The sequence below is a fragment of the Dicentrarchus labrax genome, unplaced genomic scaffold, assembly GCF_905237075.1.
Source record: "Dicentrarchus labrax unplaced genomic scaffold, dlabrax2021, whole genome shotgun sequence".
Taxonomy (NCBI): domain Eukaryota; kingdom Metazoa; phylum Chordata; class Actinopteri; family Moronidae; genus Dicentrarchus; species Dicentrarchus labrax.
Window position 1 is genome coordinate 2253537 of NW_026136719.1, and position 21081 is coordinate 2274617.

The window sequence follows — 21081 nt, forward strand, 5'->3', positions numbered from 1 at the left end:
GACAGCAGTCAGATAAACGACTGCATGAGACCAGTACAACCAGGTTGAAATGTACATCCTACAAAACATCAAAAACACAGTAATATGTTACGTTACCATGGTTACCAGTACAGTCCAGTACAGTCCAGTACATCCCAGTACAGTACAGTCCATCTGCTTCACTTACTTGAAACTGGTTTTAGTCTCCGTCTTGTTGCCGGGCGGCTCCGGGTTCAACTGGGACAACTTCTCCTGGTGAGAGAGGTCTGAGGAGGGCGAGCTGCACACACACACACACACACACACACACACACACACACACACACACACACACACACACACACACACACACACAGTCAGTGAGCCGCCAGGATGAGACAGACTCTGGTTTTAAAACATAATTTTCTGCCAGTTCATTCCTCTGCAGGTCTCTGCTGTTACACACACACACACTACACGCCCACACACTGTTGTACACAACATTACACACATGTGACACTGTTAAAGCTTCTATATATGAGATATTAAACATTATATTCGCTATATCCACAGTCACATGGTGTGTCTCTCTCCCTCTGCCTGTGTTGTATCGCAGCAGGATTTATTTCCACCAAACCAGAGTTGGTGATTGTTGGAAACAGAGACGGTTTAATCAGTTTGATTCTGTTTCTGTCCACTTTGAATGAACTTACGATGATCTGAAGGTAAAATTAGTGTTTTTATGAATGGAGTCTGGTGGGCAGTAGCATAGATAGATAGATAGATAGATAGATAGATAGATAGATAGATAGATAGATAGATAGATAGATAGATAGATAGATAGATAGATAGATAGATAGATAGATAGAAATTGGGTCATAGCAGCCAGGTACATTTAAATACAATAAATAGAATAAAATACTTAGGTAAAAAAGATAAAAAAGATAAATAGGTAGATAAGGTGCAAAGAAGTTGTAGTTGCAAGATAGTGGTCATAGTACTGATGATATGATGGTAGTATTATTGTTAATAACAGTATATAATAATAATAATAATAATAATAATAATAATAATAATAATAATAATAATATGTATATATAATATGATGACTGAACATCCATTGGTTTGGTCAGTGTCTTATATATATATATATAACCTTTAATGTGTGTGAATAACACATAAAGTATTATTAATTATGGATATTCAATAATACTACCTAACCCTAGATCACAGATCCTCTGCCCACTGTGGCCTGCAGGGGGCGCTAACAGCAGCAGCTAACAGCAGCAGCTAACAGACCTGCCGGCGGCTGGCAGCTCCTCACTGATGGAGTTGGTTTTGGAGAAGAGCCTCGACTTCCTGCTCAGACCCAGAGCAGACATATGGTGGCTCAGGAAAGAGCGACTCCTAGTGGTTGAGAGACACCACAGCACACAAAGAGACAGAGAGAGAGAGAGAGAAAGCGAGAGAGAGAGAGAGAGAGAGAGAAAGCGAGAGAGAGAAAGTGAGAGAGAGAGAGACCACAGCACACAAAGAGAGAGAGAGAGAGAGAGAGAGAAAGCGAGAGAGAGAGAGAGAGAAAGTGAGAGAGAGAGAGAGAGAAAGAGAGACCACAGCACACAAAGAGAGAGAGAGAGAGAGAGAGAGAGAGAGAGAGAGAGAGACAGAGATAGAGAGAGAGAGAGAGAGAGAGAGAGAGATTAAACCGACACCAAGTCACCCGAAATCAGAATCAGAACCAGATCCCAGATCCCAGACAGACAGACAGACAGACAGACAGACAGACAGACAGACAGACAGACAGACAGACAGACTCTGGTCCTGTGATTAGAGCTAACAATGACTTTTATTATTGATAACTCTACAGATTATTCTCTCTATCTATTGATTGATTGTATATTATATGTAACATACTATGTTTATGTTTATGTGAAACAATCAATAAATGGCCAAATAAATAATTGATAAACTAATCAATTAATAATAACTGACTGTAACATTATTGATCTGAGCGCTGTAATAACTGTGGACACTGAGTTCCTGCAGAGACCAAACATGAGCAGAAATGTTCTTTACGTGCCACCGAGGACAAACATTCCTGCTGCTTGAACTCACAGAAAAGCTGTTTCCAAATAAAACACGTTGCTGCTCAGCCCCTCAGTCTAAACTTGGTAAAGCTCAGAGAGCAGCTAACAACCAGCCCCATTACTTCTACTATAACCCCGGGGGGGGGCAGTAACTGTGACAGAGTGTCAGCAAAGCGCTGTACACACACTGTACACACACACTGTACACACAGTACACACACAGAGTACACACACAGAGTACACACACACACACACACACACACACACACAACACACACACACACACACACACACACACAGTACACACAGAGTACACACACACAACACACAGAGTACACACAGAGTACACACACACACACACAGAGTACACACAGAGTACACACAGAGTACACACAGAGTACACACACACACAGAGTACACACCCACACACACACACACACACACACACACACACACACACACACACACAGTACACACACACACACACACAGTACACACACAGTACACCCACACACACACAGTACACCCACACACACACACAGTACACACACAGTACACACACAGTACACACACACACACACAACACACACACACACACACACACACACACACGGTTTGATGAACTTACGGGCTGGACGGTGTCTTTGCTTCCTGCTCTGTGGTCGTGGTACCATTGGGGGCTGTGTGGGGGGGCAGAGGAGACCCTCGCTGGGATCCGGATGGACTAGAGTTGGCGCTGCCGGGGTCAGAGGTTAGTGGGGATGAGGCCCTGCTGCCCAACCCTGCCGTGGGGCTGTGGGAAGAGGCGGAAGAGATTGTGGGGGATAAGGGGGTGTTGGCAGTGGAGGGGGAGAGGAAGGCTGGGGGTGTGGGGGAGGCGGAGGGGGAGGAGCCTGTGGAGGAGGACAAGAGGTCAGGGAGGTTTTGGCTCGACGAGCGGCGGCTCTTTCGTCCCTCCTGCTCGCCGGCGGCCATCTTTCTTCTCTCTTTACGGAGGTGAAGGGAGGAATCGTCTATCTCACCGTCCTCGTTCTTCAGAGCTGTCTGAAACACAGAGACTGTGGTTACTGTGGTTGTTGTTGTTGTTACTGTGGTTGTTGTTGTTACTGTGGTTGTTACTGTGATTGTGTTTGTTATTGTGGTTGTTGTTGTTACTGTGGTTGTTGTTACTGTGGTTGCTGTGGTTATTGTTGTTGTTACTGTGGCTGTTGTTGTTACTGTGGTTGTTGTTGTTACTGTGGTTACTGTGGTTACTGTGGTTGTTGTTGTTACTGTGGTTGTTGTTGTTTATACTGTGACTGTGGTTGTTACTGTGGTTGTGTTTGTTACTGTGGTTGTTGTTGTTACTGTGGTTGTTGTTGTTACTGTGGTTGAGGTTGTTACTGTGGTTAAGGTTGTTACTGTGGTTGTTGTTGTTACTGTGTTTGTTACTGTGATTGTGTTTGTTACTGTGGTGGTTGTTGTTGTTACTGTGGTTGTGTTTGTTACTGTGGTTGTTGTTACTGTGGTTGTTGTTGTTACTGTGGTTGTTGTTGTTGTTACTGTTGTTACTGTGGTTGTTGTTACTGTGTTTGAGGTTGTTGTTACTGTGTTTGTTGTTACTGTTGTTGTTGTTGTTGTTGTTACTGTGGTTGTTGTTGTTACTGTGGTTGTTGTTTATACTGTGACTGTTGCTGTTACTGTAGTTGTTGTTGTTACTGTAGTTGTTGTTGTTACTGTGGTTGTGTTTTACTGTGGTTGTGTTTGTTACTGTAGTTGTTGTTACTGTGGTTGAGTTTGTTACTGTGGTTGTTGTTACTGTGGTTGAGGTTGTTACTGTGGTTGTTGTTACTGTGGTTGAGGTTGTTACTGTGGTTGTTGTTGTTACTGTGGTTGTTGTTGTTACTGTGGTTGTTGCTACTGTGGTTGTTACTGTGATTGTTGTTGTTACTGTAGTTGTTGTTACTGTGGTTGTTACTGTGATTGTTGTTGTTACTGTGGTTGTTACTGTGGTTGTTGTTACTGTGGTTGTGTTTGTTACTTTGGTTGTTGTTGTTGTTACTGTGGTTGTTACTGTGGTTGTTGTTGTTACTGTGGTTGTTGTTGTTACTGTGGTTGTTACTTTGATTGTTTTTGTTACCGTGGTGGTTGTTGTTACTGTGGTTGTTGTTGTTACTGTGGTTGTTACTGTGATTGTGTTTGTTACTGTGGTGGTTGTTGTTACTGTGGTTGTTGTTGTTACTGTGGTTGTTGTTGTTACTGTGGTTGTGTTTGCTACTGTGGTTGTGTTTGCTACTGTGGTTGTGTTTGTTACTTGGGTTGTTGTTGTTACTGTGGTTGTTGTTGTTACTGTGTTTGAGGTTGTTGTTACTGTGTTTGTTGTTGTTACTGTGGTTGTTGTTTATACTGTGACTGTTGCTGTTACTGTAGTTGTTGTTGTTACTGTAGTTGTTGTTGTTACTGTGGTTGTGTTTTACTGTGGTTGTGTTTGTTACTGTAGTTGTTGTTACTGTGGTTGTGTTTGTTACTGTGGTTGTTGTTGTTACTGTGGTTGAGGTTGTTACTGTGGTTGTTGTTGTTACTGTGATTGTGTTTGTTACCGTGGTGGTTGTTGTTACTGTGGTTGTTGTTGTTACTTGGGTTGTTGTTGTTACTATGGTTGTTGTTGATACTGTGGTTGTTGTTGTTACTGTGGTTGTTGCTACTGTGGTTGTTGTTGTTACTGTGGTTGTTGCTACTGTGGTTGTTACTGTGATTGTTGTTGTGGTTGTTGTTACTGTGGTTGTGTTTGTTACTGTGGTTGTTGTTGTTGTTACTGTGGTTGTTACTGTGGTTGTTGTTGTTACTGTTGTTGTTGTGGTTGTTGTTGTTACTTTGGTTGTTACTGTGGTTGTTATGGTTGTTACTGTGGTTGTGGTTGTTACTGTGGTTGATGTTGTTACTGTTTTTGTTGTTACTGTGTTTGTTGTTACTGTGGTTGTTGTTGTTACTGTGGTTGTTGTTTATACTGTGACTGTTGCTGTTACTGTTGTAGTTGTTGTTACTGTAGTTGCTGTTGTTACTGTGGTCGTATTTTACTGTAGTTGTTGTTACTGTGGTTGTTGTTGTTTATACTGTGACTTCCTCAGGTTGTTGTTACCTCGTAGATGGTGAACTGTGCTCGGAGGTCTGGTTCTGTCCCCTTGTTCTTCATGTGTTTGTGGATGATGGTCTCCATCCCCAGCTGCTCCAGACTGTCTGTCACATCGTAGAACGAGTCCTGGTCAGGGAGCACTGCTAGAGTCTGACAGACAGACAGAGAGACAGCCAACCAGAGAGACAAAGAGACAGAGAGACAGAGACACAGAGAGACAGTCAGAGAGAGAGACAGAGAGACAGAGGGACAGAGAGACAGACAGAGAGCACATGAATAATAAAATAGTTTCAAAGCTACTCAACATTTCAAGTCTGACCTCACCGACTGTTTGTTTACCTTACTGTTTGTTTACCTTACTGACTGTTTACCTTGTTGATGAGCGTCATGGCGAACATGAGGAGCTCTGTGTCGGAGCCGTTTCTCTCCTCCAGGACTTCCATCATATAACTCCACGGCTTCACACCTACACACACACACACACACACACACACACACATATTATATATTATATATTATTATAGATGTTTGCACAAGTTTTATCTCCTGCTGTTTATTTTTCAATTCAATTCAATTCAATTTTATTTGTATAGCGCCAATTCATAACAGAAGTTATCTCAGGACACTTTTCAAATAGAGCAGGTCTAGACCGAACTCTTTATAACATTATTTACAGAGACCCAACAGTACCACCATGAGCAATATTATATTATTATAGATATATTTTAATGTTTACATCTGATTCATTTTCAGTCCTCTAATGAGAACATGTGTGTCTGTGTGTGCCTGTCTGTCTGTCTGTCTGTCTGTCTGTCTGTGTGTCTCTCTCTCTCTCTCTCTCTCTCTCTATTACTAAATATATAAATTAAAATAAAATAGATAGATAAAACTGTAAACGTGTGTGTGTGTGTGTGTGTGTGTATTAAAAAGCAACAACAACAAAAAAAACAACTAAAACAATCAATTATTTTATACATTTACAGAGTTTCCACTGGTTGTCCTCAGTTCGTGGCATGAGGAGACATATTTTGCTGCAATAATTTGACTTTGGGGCATTTCTCCCAGTAAATAGGGGAGTTTCTGTGTGTCTGATAATAATTTGAATTCGGGGTATATTTGGGAAATGTTTGCGAATTGTTTTTCTCTTAAAGTTTTGAATTTAGGGCATGAGGTTAGAAAGTGCAGCTCTGTCTCTACCTGTCCTCTGTCACACTGGGAGCAGAGTCTCTCCTCTTCTGGTAGCCAGTTCTGTCTGTGGCGACCCGTTTCTATGGCCAGGCTGTGTTCACTCAGTCTGTACATTGTCAACATTGTTCTTAGTTTAAGACATTTTATTGTGATCAGGTAATTTGCCAGTGTGAATCCTCTTTTTAGGGTCAGATAACATTGTAATTTACTTTGTGTTTTGGTCGATTCTTTCCAGTATTCAATATATTTTTCTTTTTGCTTGTTGATAATTTGGTTTGGTCTGATTGAGTTGGTGTTGCTGTCCTGAGGCTGTTGGGGACATGTTACTGCAGAGAGCCTCAGGACCAGCTGGCTGAGGGGACTCTTCTCTGGTTTCAGCTCCTGGTATGTTAGGGCTTTGTGATGGTATGTCTGGGGGTTAACTGATTTTAAGTGATTGTAAAATTGAATTGATCTTTTCTGTATTTTTAGTAGGAGGGGGTATTGGCCGAGCTCTGCTCTGCACAGATTATTTGGTGTTTTTCTCTGCACCTGCAGGATGCTCTTACAGAACTCGCTGTGGAAAGATTCTATGGTTGTTTTGTCCCATTTGTCAAATTCATTATTTAGTTTTGGTCCCCAAATTTCGCTGCCATATAGAATTATTGGTTCTAGTACAAATCGGAAAATTTTAAGCCAGATTTGGATTGGAATATAGATTTTAATGTTTCTCTTTATTGCATAGAAAGCTCTCCTTGCTTTGTCCCTCAGATCTTTCACAGCCATGTTGAGGTTTCCTGTGTATGTAATGTTGAGGCCAAGGTAAGTGTAGTTTTTTGTATGTTGTAATTTAGTGGTGTCTAAAAAGAAATTGTGTGTAACCTGATTTCTGTATTGTTTCTGAAAGATCATTATCTTAGTCTTTGCTGTGTTTACTGTCAGGGCCCAGGTCTGACAAAATCTCTGCAGGAGATTAAGGTGCTGCTGCAAACCTTCTTTAGTAGGTGAAAGCAACACTAAGTCATCTGCATACAGCAGACCTCTGATCTCTGTGTCGTTCAGGGTGAGGCCAGGTGCCGTGGAACGCTCTAGTTGGTTCACTAACTCATTGATATATAGATTGAAGAGAATTAGACTGAGATTGCATCTCTGCCTCACTCCCCGGCCCTGGGAGAAGAACGCTGTTTGTTTGTTTCCAATGTTTACGGCACATTCACTTTTTGTATACATGTTCTTAATCAGATCATATGTTTTTCCTCCAATGCCACTTTCAAGTAGCCTATAGAAAAGGCCCTCGTGCCAGATGGAATCAGGCTTTTTTGAAGTGGTCAGGTCATACCTTTCTTTTCTTAATTTTTAATTCTTGATCAGTTAAAGTCTGGAGGGTAAATATATGGTCCGTTGTGTGGCAATTTGGCAAGAAGCCAATTTGTCATTTATGCAGAATATTGTGGTCATCAAGAAAGTTGACAAGTCGTTTATTAATGATGTTGCAGAGTATTTTTCCCAGGTTACTGGAGACACATATTCCTCTGTAGTTATTTGGATCATATTTATTTCTGGATTTATGAATTGGGGTTATTAAACCTTTGTTCCAGATGTCTGGAAAAGCTCCAGTTGACAGAATAGTATTGAATGAATTTCAAAACACTCTAAATCTAGAATCACTTCCACCTTTCAATACTTTTAAAAACCTTTTAAAGTCAACTCTGACAGAACAATGTAATTGTTTTTAACTAGGTGCCCTTTAAGTTGTATGTCTGTATTAGCTTAAGTTAAGTGTAATGCCTTGTTTGTGTTCTAGCACGTATAGTGTATGTACAGAGAAACTTTTTGCCGCCAGTCCTGGCCAGGACTCCCTGGGAGAAGAGTTACTGTAACTCAATGGGACTTTTCCTGGTTAAATAAAGGTTAAATAAAATAAAAATTGAATAGTTTCAGTATAGCCAATCTGATTTTATGGTCTGAGTATTTGATCATTTCGTTGAGGATTCCATCAATACCACAAGCCGACTGGGACTGGATGACTTCTGTTAATTCTTGTTCTGTTACTGGGTAATCTAGAGGGTTTTGGTTGTTTTTTATCACTGCCTCCAGAGTTTTCAATTTCGTGTATATCTTGTACTGATCATCAGTACAAGATACTCTGTGTCTCTCTGTGTGTCTCTCTCTGTGTGTGTCTCTCTCTCTCTCTGTGTGTGTGTGTGTGTGTGTGTGTGTGTGTGTACCTCTCTTCCCGTCCACTGTGTTGACGGCGCTGATGAGCAGAGGACTGTTGGACTCTGAATATTCCACGAAGACGATGAGCAGCTTCAGAGAAGTTTTCACCACCAGACGAGACTGCAGAGAGACACAGGGTCAGTGTTTGTCCAGCAGGTGGTGCCACCGCTCTATCACTGCTCTCATCCACTCCTTCCACAGGAAACTCCATTAACCCTCAACATCCTGCACTCAGTGGGACTGGATCATAGGACGGGGATAGTTATTGATTTCTGATTTCGCTCAGATCAGAGAACAAACATCCGGTTTTCAATAAAGGGATCAATATCCTATAATCTGATTAGATGTACTACTATCGTAATACTATCGATCACTGATCAATATTAAAGAAGGCTTCCTATCATCATTATATGATATGATATCAATATATAGTCTGTCTGTCCCTGATCAACCCTGATTGATCAGGTTTCTGAGGGGGGAGGGGGGGTTGTGAGGACTCACCAGACTTCCTGTCAGCGTGTAGAGCCACTGAACCGTCTCACTGTGGGCGATCACTCCATTCATACCGTCCACAAACAGCATGATCTGACTAAGAGCTGACAGACAGGCAGAGAGTCAGACAGAGAGAGAGACAGAGAGACAGACAGACACAAAGACAGACACACACACAGACAGACAGGCAGGCAGACAGGCACACAGACAGACAGACAGACAGACGGGCAGGCAGACAGGCAGGTTTCCATAGACGGCTCCAGCAGCTCCAGAGCAGTCTATAATCTGCAGTGCTGACTCAGCTCTGTGGGGTGGAGAGTTTCCATCAGTCTCTGTTTGAGTCCTCAGGTCGGATTCACTCTCTCAGGCCCCAATGAGGAACCCGCCCCGAGGAGGAACCCGCCCGAGGAGGAACCCGCCCCGAGGAAGAACCCGCCCGAGGAAGAACCCGCCCCGAGGAGGAACCCGCCCGAGGAGGAAACCGCCCCGAGGAAGAACCCGCCCCGAGGAGGAACCCGCCCCGAGGAAGAACCCGCCCCGAGGAAGAACCCGCCCCGAGGAGGAACCCGCCCCGAGGAGGAACCCGCCCCGAGGAGGAACCCGCCCCGAGGAAGAACCCGCCCCGAGGAAGAACCCGCCCCGAGGAGGAACCCGCCCCGAGGTGGAACCCGCCCCGAGGAGGAACCCGCCCCGAGGAGGAACCCGCCCCGAGGTGGAACCCGCCCCGAGGAGGAACCCGCTGCAGCTGAGGCTAGGACAGGTATGCTATATGCTATATGCTATATGCTAGGGTTAGTGCCCCGTGAGAGTCAGCGGGGGGCGTTCAGGGCCTGAAACAGCCGGATGGTGACAGTGAACATTAAGGGTGAAACACTGTGATAACGAAGGATTCAGGACCACAGACCGGCTCCGGCCTGCAGCCCGTCTCACCTCTCAGGATGTAGTTCTGGTAGTTGTGGTCGGCCTCCGCTCCAACTTTAATGAAACACGTCAAACCCTCAGAGGCCACAAACTCTGGAACCAGGTCTTTATCATCCTGCACACAGAACACAGTGGACGTGTCATCCTGCTCTCTCTTCTTCACTGACTGATTTAATGTTTATGGAAGCTCATTTCTGCCAATGTGACGGATAAAAAGATTCTCCTCTCCGTACATAAGACGCTGGACTTTTACCTGGAACAGCTGTTTGAGAGAGAACAGAGAGCGTCTGAGCTCCGGACCCTGAGAGTTATACAGCTTCTCTGAAACACACAAAGAAGAAACACAGGAAGTCAGTGTGCAGGCTGAATGATGTCATAGCTTCTGTGTGTTGGTGGAGGATGACATCATCTGCAGCTAACTGATGAACTGCTGGCAGCCTGCGGGGGGGTGGGGGGTACATGGAGAGTGAATTCAGGGGGTTAATAGACTTTAAACAATGAGAGGCTTCTTCCACTTCCTGTTTGTTCCCCTCAGAGGTCAGAACCCCGGTTCCTTCTGTGGAACCGAGTTCATACAGCAGAGAGACTCCTCAACCAAAACTACACACAGACCTGCACAAACACTAACACCACTAACACTGCTTCGGACCTGGAAGTGAACCTAATGAGACTTTCAGGTTAATAAGAGAGAAAAGGAAGTTTTCAGTTTTCGGATCCACTGAAACACAAACTGCAGAGAATAAACAGCTCCTGAGGAAATAACTCGTGAAACTAATCAGAGTAAAACTAAGGATCTGAAACTGAAATAATAAAGTTAGTAACCACAGCAAGTCATGGGAGTCTGTTGTCATGGCAACAAGGAATATATATCCACAGCTGAACACTGCTACGATGGCTTCATCATGATCAATAACTCCGATTAACCTGCTGCTTCAGTGCCAGCATCCAACACACTCCTGATCAATAACTCTGATCGTGTTGTTGCCAGCAGAAATGTTCCTGTAGCAGTTTGTTGTGTTTGTGGGACTCAGACTGTTTACTGAGGAGTAAACAGGAAGCTGTGGTCGTACTGTTTATCTCTCTCAGTGTAAATCATCGGCACTGTGAGCAGCAGGATTCTCTCGGACCACCACAGAGGCTGCTGACTCATCATTGTATTGATTATTGATTGATTATGTCGTCCTCCAGGCTCAGATACAGCAGCAGTTATTCTGACGTGATGATGAACTCTTTGACACTCTGCTGTCGACTGAGTGCACAAACATCTCACAGGAGGACGAGACATTTCTAAAGTCAGAACACACACAGCTGGGAGAGAGTGTTAATAAAGTTGTGTGTTTGTACAGTGTTAATAAAGTTGTGTGTTTGTACAGTGTTAATAAAGTTGTGTTTGTACAGTGTTAATAAAGTTGTGTTTGTACATTGTTAATAAAGTTGTGTTTGTACAGTGTTAATAAAGTTGTGTTTGTACAGTGTTAATAAAGTTGTGTGTTTGTACAGTGTTAATAAAGTTGTGTTTGTACAGTGTTAATAAAGTTGTGTGTTTGTACAGTGTTAATAAAGTTGTGTGTTTGTACAGTGTTAATAAAGTTGTGTGTTTGTACAGTGTTAATAAAGTTGTGTGTTTGTACAGTGTTAATAAAGTTGTGTGTTTGTACAGTGTTAATAAAGTTGTGTGTTTGTACAGTGTTAATAAAGTTGTGTGTTTGTACAGTGTTAATAAAGTTGTGTGTTTGTACAGTGTTAATAAAGTTGTGTGTTTGTACAGGATAAAAAGTTGTGTTTGTACAGTGTTAATAAAGTTGTGTGTTTGTACAGTGTTAATAAAGTTGTGTGTTTGTACAGTGTTAATAAAGTTGTGTTTGTACAGTGTTAATAAAGTTGTGTGTTTGTACAGTGTTAATAAAGTTGTGTGTTTGTACAGTGATAATAAAGTTGTGTGTTTGTACAGTGTTAATAAAGTTGTGTGTCTGTACAGTGTTAATAAAGTTGTGTTTGTACAGTGATAATAAAGTTGTGTGTTTGTACAGTGTTAATAAAGTTGTGTGTTTGTACAGTGTTAATAAAGTTGTGTTTGTACAGTGTTAATAAAGTTGTGTCTGTACAGTGTTAATAAAGTTGTGTTTGTACAGTGTTAATAAAGTTGTGTCTGTACAGTGTTAATAAAGTTGTGTTTGTACAGTGTTAATAAAGTTGTGTTTGTACAGTGTTAATAAAGTTGTGTTTGTACAGTGTTAATAAAGTTGTGTGTTTGTACAGTGTTAATAAAGTTGTGTTTGTACAGTGTATTTATTGGATTTGATACAAAAATACAAAGTTTTTGTCGTTCTCTGTCAGACGTTGTTTAAATTCAATTTTCAATTTTAATTCAATTCAGTTTTATTTGTATAGCGCCAATTCATAACAGAAGTTATCTCAGGACACTTTTCAAATAGAGCAGGTCTAGACCGAACTCTTTAACATTAATTACAGAGACCCAACAGTACCACCATGAGCAAGCACTTGGCGACAAGGGCAAGGAAAAACTGCCTGTTAAAAGGCAGAAACCTAGGACAGATCCTCCGGCTCTAGGTGGGTGGTCGTCTGTCTCGACCAGTTGGGGTGAGAGAGAGAGAGAGAGAGAGAGAGAGAGAGAGAGAGAGAGAGAGAGAGAGAGAGAGAGCGACAGACAGACAGACAGGTGCACGCCATTTCCTTTATTGTTTGTTGTAGGAAACAATATAACTGAGGATGAGATCTTAAAGGGTTAAAATTAAATTTTTCATTTCAGCTGGAATTCAATGCTAACACTGGATAAAAAAAAATAATGCGTGGCCACGCGTTATTATCTGGCAACGAGATAATAATGTGTGCATTGTTTGTATTTATCCAGTGTCACCAGGGGGCTCCGTACTAACGCTTGCTAACTAGCTAACTATAGCTCGATATAGATTAGCTAGCACTTCATTTCAGTGCTCAGGTCATCAGACCAGAGGAGGAGAATGAAACCAAAATGTATTTTATATTCCTGTTTGCACCGTGGGTCTGAAAGTTCATCTGTGCTGTATGTCTGTATATATTTAGCATATTTGACAATAAAGCTGACTTTGACTCTGGAGGACTTCAACTCTAAATTCTCCTGTAATCGCTCAGTTTGTCATTTCAAACTAAATGACATGCAAACAGAGGATGGATGAATAGTTTGAGACGTGTGAAACAAACAGATTACAGACGAGGATCCCTGCGGAGCTCCGGTTTCTGTCCACAACAACGAGTTAAATAAAGCTCAGTCAGACTGACTGACAGCGCGTCTGTTCACTGACAGCTACCACAGAGTCAGATATAATTCCCTTCATGCTACTTTAAATAAACAAGTATTATTATTATTATATTATTATTATTATTATTAGGGACCGAGCCAGCGACCGCTGGAGGTGGGGATATTCTATGCGTCGCTTTCAGGTCAGCCACTAGGTGGCGCTACTATAATAAAAAATGCGTTTAGGCTAATAACTTCTGCATAGTTCGTCGCACATTCAAGAACCTTATATCCATGCGTTCGGTGAATGGAGCTGAATCTCCCCATATAGGCCCCGCCCACTTCCGCCAATAATTTTTTTTTTCGAGAGCACGAAATGTCCATAAACTACTTTTCCATGTTCCCCCCATGCTCTTTGTCCGATTCGCACAAGATTTTTCACGTAGCATCTGGGGACCGTCCTTATAAAAAAGTAATTAAAAGAATTTTGATATTAAAAAAAATAAGCATGTTATAAAATTAACACTTCCTGTGGATTTTTCGTCAAAAAAGGAAGTGGACCATTTCTCCACATTGGTATGTCCGATTGACACCAAACTTGGATCGATAGTTCCTCATGTCTTCTTTAGGCACCGTGCACAATTTCAGGCCATCACCACTAGGTGGCGCTCTTTAAAATGTTTATATCTCTGCAACAGCACATGTGATTAAAATTAAACTTGATACAACGTGTGCTCATGGCTCTCTGAGGCTCCCTAAAACATGTGTCAACAATCCGCCACTAGGTGGCGCTCTGGTGGCAGGGTAAATCACTGTACGGAGACCGTAATAGTTATGAATATGAAATTCACAGGGCACGTGTAGAGTTGTGCCTGTAGCTCACATACCAAAAATCGTGTTTGTCGTGTTTGTAGCGCCCCCTACAGGATTTCAAAAATGCAGCCCCAGGGCCAAGTTTCACGGATATGTATGAAACTTAGTAGGCACGTGTAACATGCCGAGACGTACAAAAAAGCCTCTTGGACCCATACCCCAAATCTCAAGGGAAGTTGGTCATTTTGATTTTGATTTTGATTTTCACCTTCGGCGAATTTTTCGCCTTGTATTTGAACTGACTCCTCCTCGGGAATTTATCAGATCTGCTTCAAAATTAGTCAGTACAGTCAACATATGTTGTTGAGTTGTGCTATTTGTGACTGTACATTGAAGGGCGTGTCTGTGCTGTGCCGTGCTGTCAAAGTTGGCCATGTTGAATTTTGCAGCCATTTTCTGAAATTTTTTCGCCTTGCATTTGAACCAACTCCTCCTAGGGAATTTATCAGAACTACTTCAAAATTGGTCAGTACAGTCAAAAAAAGGTGCTGATTAAAAGTTGCGCTATTTCAGACTGTACGTTGAAAGGCGTGTCTGTGGTGTGCCGTCAAAGTTGGCCATTTTGAATTCTGTGGTCATACAAACTGTAGATGAAAAGTTGAGCTATTTGTGACTGTACGTCAAACCGCGTGCCAGGGATGACTTGTCGAATTCAGCCGATTCGCCATAAAACAGCACTCATAACTTCAGTGTGCACTGTCCAATCTCCAATAAACTTCATATATTCTGTAACATTCCGCCCTGAACACGTCCTCATAACTTCAGCGTACGTGGTCCAATCTCAATGAAACTTCACGTGCTCGATAAGAGTCCCGCCGTTAACACATCTACATGACAATATTAAGACATAGTAATAGCGCCACCTACTGGCAAAAGGAAGTAAGCGCTGCGTGGCGATTTTGAGCTGATTTACGTGAAATTTTCATGTTGTGGTCTGCACGTGTAACAACAGCACGGGACGCATCCGCAGCACACCCCGAGTTGTGTGGAGGTCCCACCAAACGCTGTTTGCAGCTTTAATTATTATTATTATTATTATTTTTATTATTATTATTATTATTATTATTATTAGTAGTAGTAGTAGTATGATGAATTGTTGGAGAAGAACAGTTTCAGTGCAGATTCTGGTCTTTATTCTGCTCAGTTAAACTCATTTATTGGAACCAGAGTTGTTTTAGTTTTTCAGGGTTCCCACTCTTCTTAAGGGACATGTTCCATTTATTGTTGACCATCCATGGTGGTCACTGTTTATGGGCACAGTTAGCTCACAGATAATCTCTGCTGTCCTGCAGAACTGTGGCTGTTTGATCAGTGCTGTGGTCAGATGGATGTCCCAGTCAGAGGACAACTGCAGTCAACACATCCTTTTCTACAGCAGCAATTTTGATTTCAAACAGTAAACACAGGACTGATTAAGACTCCGTTCATTAGTTCTTTGACTTTGGGACCTTAAGACCGGAGAACTGATGAGGATGAGTATATTTCTTTATGTGCAGTCTCTCTGGGACGCTAACTGGAGTTCAGCTCAGGGTCTCTTTCCTCCACCAGAGAGGAAGTCAACAGAAACAACCTTGCCCCCCACCCCCCTCACCTCTGCAGCTCACACACAGCTCACAGGCTGACTGGGCCTGAGGCTGGCAGCCAACTGGAGCCAGTTCACTTAACTAATATGCACCATTTACAGAGATAGACATCAGCAGGCTCTCTCACAAAGGCTGTAAGTCGCCTGCAAGGGACAGAAACTCCACACATCACGTCTGATCATCCACAGCTGAGGAAGATGATTCTGAACGTGAGGAAGAGTTTTAATGTTTATGTTATCAATTATTAATTAAGTGGTAATTACAATAACTTTGATTTGAACCCGGTGTATGTTTGTTGATCAATTAGTGAACCGGTCGGTCTCTCTCTGCTCCATCTGGACTCTTTCACTAATCAATCAGTGATCAATCAGTGATCGATCAGTTTGTGAGCACTGACACTGCTCTGTGAATCAGGATCATGGTCTGTCCTGGAGGTGGAGCTACCTCCAGGACAGAAACTATAAATAATATTTCCCTCAGACTGTTGCTCAGTTAGTTATAAACATATAAAGACTGAGTGATCCCATAATGCACCTGGACTATGTGTTTCATCAGAGCCTCTCTCCCTGACCCAAGATGGCCGCCGGCCAGCCGCAGTTTCACTGCAGCAGCTGATAGGTCAGGGGACAGAGCTGTGACATTCCTCTCTCCTGACCAAACTCCCACACATAAACTGCAGGCACTGAAGGCCTTGTGATGCATTCAGGTTCACAGACTGTTAACTTCAGCATTGTTTCATTTTCTTTATGTTAGTTCAGTTCAATAATTAAGACTAATCTTTATGCTATAGGGACAGACAGACAGACAGACAGACAGACAGACAGACAGAGGGATCATGTGTTTATCCTCCAGAGACAGGAAGTGACCCAGATAATCTTAGTGTGGTATTTCCTGTTTGTGCCAGTGTTGTTGATTGAGTTTCACTCTGGAGGAGAAACAACTAGAAAACCACTGAAGAACAACTGAAGAACAACAGGAGAACCACTGGAGAATGACAGGAGAACGACAGGAGAAACACTAGAGAACCACAGGAGAAGCACTGAAGAACCACTGGAGAACGACAGGAGAACCACTAGAGAACCACAGGAGAAGCACTGAAGAATGACAGGAGAACCACTGGAGAACCACAGGAGAAGCACTGAAGAACGACAGGAGAACCACTAGAGAACCACTGGAGAACCTTTCACAGTGTAACACTGACCATCTGTCTCTCCCTCCATTACCCAGAGTGCACTGCAGCTTTTAAAGTATCTGGACTCTGGCCAGTGAACGCATCATTAGCATCGCCGTTAGCAAGTCATCATGTTGTGTTTGTTGTCTAGAACAAACCCTGCAGTTCCTCTAGCGGCCACCAGAGGCTCCAACACTCTCCACATTACCTGCAGAATAAAGACGTTTACAGCCAGTTGTCCTCTGGAGATACACACTGTACCTTTATACAACTCTCACTTTAAATTATATCCAGTCAGCATAATTCAGGGCGTGGCCACTGTGAGTGACAGTCAGTGGTTTCAGTAACCTTAATTTAGCTCCGCCTCTTTGACCATTGTATTAGCCGGGAGCCGGTGGAGTCTGGACAGACAACTGGTTCCATTATTCTGTGGTGATAATCTATAATCAATAACAAAGACTTCAGTGGAGTCAGACTTTGGAAACAGCAGCAGTAACAGAGATATAAGCTAACAGCTGAACACTGATCACATGATCACTACCCGGCTATTACAGGGACTTTTATTGAGCAGTGAGACTCTGCTGCTTTGCTCAAGGACTACTGGCAGCTGTTGGGAGAATAATACCACAGCCAGGGTTGTGGATGCCCCGCTATGTGCCTGTAATGCCCCTTCTAAAATTAACTGCCCACACAGCCACTTTGTTATTGCCCTGCTTCCAGCTGGCTGCTCTTAAAGACACAGAATACAATCAACTTTATTGTTCCACAGTCGTCATCTGCAGAGTCCTCCAGGTTCTAGTCTTTAACCCGGTTAAAGGTCCAGAGTGAAATATGAGACCATAGGGATGTTTTCATTGGTGTTTAATCAGCTGACTGTAAGAATCGTTACAATGAGATGTTTTTATCTACAGAGGCAGCGGGTCCTCCTCTGGCGGAGTCCACCATGTTGAACCGCCATGTTTATACAGTAGCCCAGAACAGACAAACCAAACACTGGATTTTTGGCGGGTTTTGCAGCTTCCGTAGTTTCTCCTTTACGTTTGGATGCAATCTACAATCTGACCAGCAGATGGTGGCGGATGCTGCAGCTTTAAAGGAGCTGACAGCATAACAGAGTTGAGTCGAGGACAAACATGATTCATCAACATGAAACTGGCCTCCTCCTGCGTCTCACACTGAGCCAATAAAGAGCCAGCATTTATGTTCTGGGTTCGTTCTGTTCAAGTTGTTGCAACATCCGTCAAAGCAACGCTTCCACAGAAAAGAAGCAGAAACGAAGGGATGACACAGCAGGAGAGGCTATTCAAAGCAGAGCCAGGGCTTGAAGGAGGAAGCATGCTGGGAAATCCCCTACGAGCAGGAAGGGTGGGGTCATGCCAGGCAGCGCAGGGGGGAGGGAGGGAGGCAGAGGAGGGAGGGAGGCAGAGAGGGAGGGAGGGAGGGAACTCTGGGAAAGTTGAGTGATTCCCAGGAGAGGTTTAACTCAACAATGACAGATTTACATCAAACTCTGTGATCTCCTTCCAGCTACTCAGAGGACGAACCCTCCATAGTTTAATCATGTCTCCTGTAGCGCCCCTGTAGGGGGTCCTACAGGGGGTCCTTCATGACTTCAGGACTCTAGTTCAGATTCTAAGACCAGATAAACCAATCCAACAGTTTTCTTTCTGTTCACTGTGTGTCTGTGCAGGTCTGAGCCTGTTCTGTATTAAGCTCCTGTCTGATCTGTTTCTATCAGTTCTGTGGGAACTGGTCCCAGAGTCAGAGTTACAGTCAGAGTTACAGTCAGAGTTACAGTCAGTGTTGCAGTCAGTGCTGCAGTCAATGTTGCAGTCAGTGTTGCAGTCAATGTTGCAGTCAGTGTTGCAGTCAGTGCTGCAGTCAGTGTTGCAGTCAGTGCTGCAGTCAATGTTGCAGTCAGTGTTGCAGTCAGTGTTGCAGTCAGTGTTGCAGTCAGTGTTGCAGTCAGTGCTGCAGTCAGTGCTGCAGTCAGTGTTGCAGTCAGTGTTGCAGTCAATGTTGCAGTCAATGTTGCAGTCAATGTTGCAGTCAGTGTTGCAGTCAATGTTGCAGTCAGTGTTGCAGTCAGTGTTGCAGTCAGTGTTGCAGTCAATGTTGCAGTCAATGTTGCAGTCAGTGTTGCAGTCAATGTTGCAGTCAGTTTCAGTCATGTTGCAGTCAATGTTGCAGTCAGTGTTGCAGTCAATGTTGCAGTCAGTGTTGCAGTCAATGTTGCAGTCAGTGTTGCAGTCAATGTTGCAGTCAGTGTTGCAGTCAGTGCTGCAGTCAGTGTTGCAGCTTGTTTTCGTTTAAATTCACCAAGAAACACTCCAAGGAGCAGGAGGAGGAAACTCCTGCCATTTTAAGTAATGTTACGAGTGACGAGTTATGATCCAGCTCGGCCGCCCTCTCCCCATCAAGTCCTCCCGTAGGCAAGTAACAGTTAGGCTAACGTTAACGTTAGTGTCTGGCTGTCTGTATGCATATTTTCTGGAGGGAAAAATAATATTGGCAGTAGGCAGAGGTAACTTATGATAGCGTTTTATGTATGTCTGTCCACTTCAGCACTGAGCTGAGGACAGCGACACAAGAGCCACACAGGTAGGCTACTGAGTCGCTGTCCTCAGTGCCGCAGAAGAGCGCTGAAACAGAGATGATTTTTGGCTTAAGCCTTACTCCTATGGATGCTGCGTTGGCAATTATGAATGAAAGTTTTGACAGCATTTTGGGTGCAAATTCAGGAGGCTCATCTAGGTACAAAGCATGGAGACCCATTTGCAGAAAGAGCAAGCTCAAATCCATCAGAAGAGTGAAATCTCGAAAGATAATTAGATTGATTACATGCATGGCAGCATGCGGTAAGGAACATTTGTCTATCTTTCAACAGGCTCACCAGTTATTAGGTTTTTTATTGTTAGCCTTGACATCATATCCGGGGGATAATGTCAGTAAATTCGAATTAAAACACAGGCTTCACTTATCCCGTGCGAATGGGCCACACGAAACACAGACGTGGTGGGGTAATTATTACTAAATAACATGAAGTCCCCAGGTAATAGGCTACTAGTCCCATATGAATAGGGCTATATTTTAACTGGCCCATCCAGTTTTCTGGCGGCCCCACAATCAAAATCCTGGCACCGCTAGTGTTAGGGATGCTCAATATCGGCTTTTCTGCTGATATTCCAATATTGTCCAACTCTCAATTTCCGATACCGATATCACCCGATACCAATATCTGCAGGCTTTTTACACCAAACCTGTTAGGTAACAACATAACATATCTCCTATTGTGGAATTAACCTTTATGCCTAATTTTATGGTGATGCCCCACTGGATGCATACATAAATGCAACATGGCTTTCTAAATGTAAACACTGTCTGTGCAAAATAAGAGAACGACTTCAACTTTCATTGTATTAATACTGAAAAGAGCGCTAAGCGCTAGCTAAGCGCTACCTTTGGTTAATGTGTTTAATTGTATTATTCACCTGAAGGAGTGCTAATGTAAATTCTAAGCCAGTTGTTAGTTTGGTTAAGGAACAGCTCATAGTAGGGTAAAATATTAAAGGTGCATTGCACTTATTTTGTGTTAATATTAAAATCATTCAGCTTTAAATTGTTTGCTTGTTAGCCACGGTTAGCAACCAACCAGTCTAGCGTGTAGTTGTTGTTGTTATACGTCGTCTAGCGCGCGCCGGTAAACGTCCCATGCTGCGTTCATGCAGGCTCGGAAATGCTGAAGCCTCCAGAACAAATGACGATGTGTAAAAAATAGGGATGTCCGATAATATCGGGCCATCCCTATTTTTTTACACATCGTCATCGTGATGTCGTTATTCCAGCTTCATATTGATCTGTTTATTGACATTAAAATCAGTAAAATCTGTTTATTTTAGGCTCATACTGCTGCAGTGAGACGGATTAAAGGGAGAATGTAAATGACACGATTACATTTTTCACTTCCTTAAACAGATTTAACATTTGCACAGATAAATAGATCAATACAAATCAACCAGTTTAATAAATGAGTTCCTTTAACTTTAAGGATTTCAGGAGATCTTTGCAGTAGTTTTTTGTCTCTTTGTGGTGCTGCTAATGTGTCTATAACACTCGCCACTTCTCACCCTGCCAACAATTTTTCTGCCATTGTTTGAACATTGCTACAGAAAATAAAACTTTAACACTGTGGAGCTTTCTGGAGCTTTCTGGTGTTGGTGTGTGAACAGGAACACAACAGGAACACAAGAGGTTGAGAT

At 42.9% G+C, this 21081-nt stretch overlaps 1 protein-coding gene across 1 annotated transcript in view; it reads right to left on the reverse strand.

Annotated features, from left to right (window-relative positions):
• The window catches only part of fhod1 (formin homology 2 domain containing 1), a 46499-nt gene that overhangs the window by 17518 nt on the left and 7900 nt on the right, over positions 1–21081 (reverse strand). The window contains 10 exon segments of the mRNA XM_051379672.1: positions 167–259; positions 1258–1365; positions 2674–2938; positions 3068–3089; positions 5164–5307; positions 5529–5623; positions 8553–8664; positions 9046–9140; positions 9967–10072; positions 10211–10278. Coding sequence (XP_051235632.1) covers positions 167–259; positions 1258–1365; positions 2674–2938; positions 3068–3089; positions 5164–5307; positions 5529–5623; positions 8553–8664; positions 9046–9140; positions 9967–10072; positions 10211–10278 — 1108 coding nt within the window.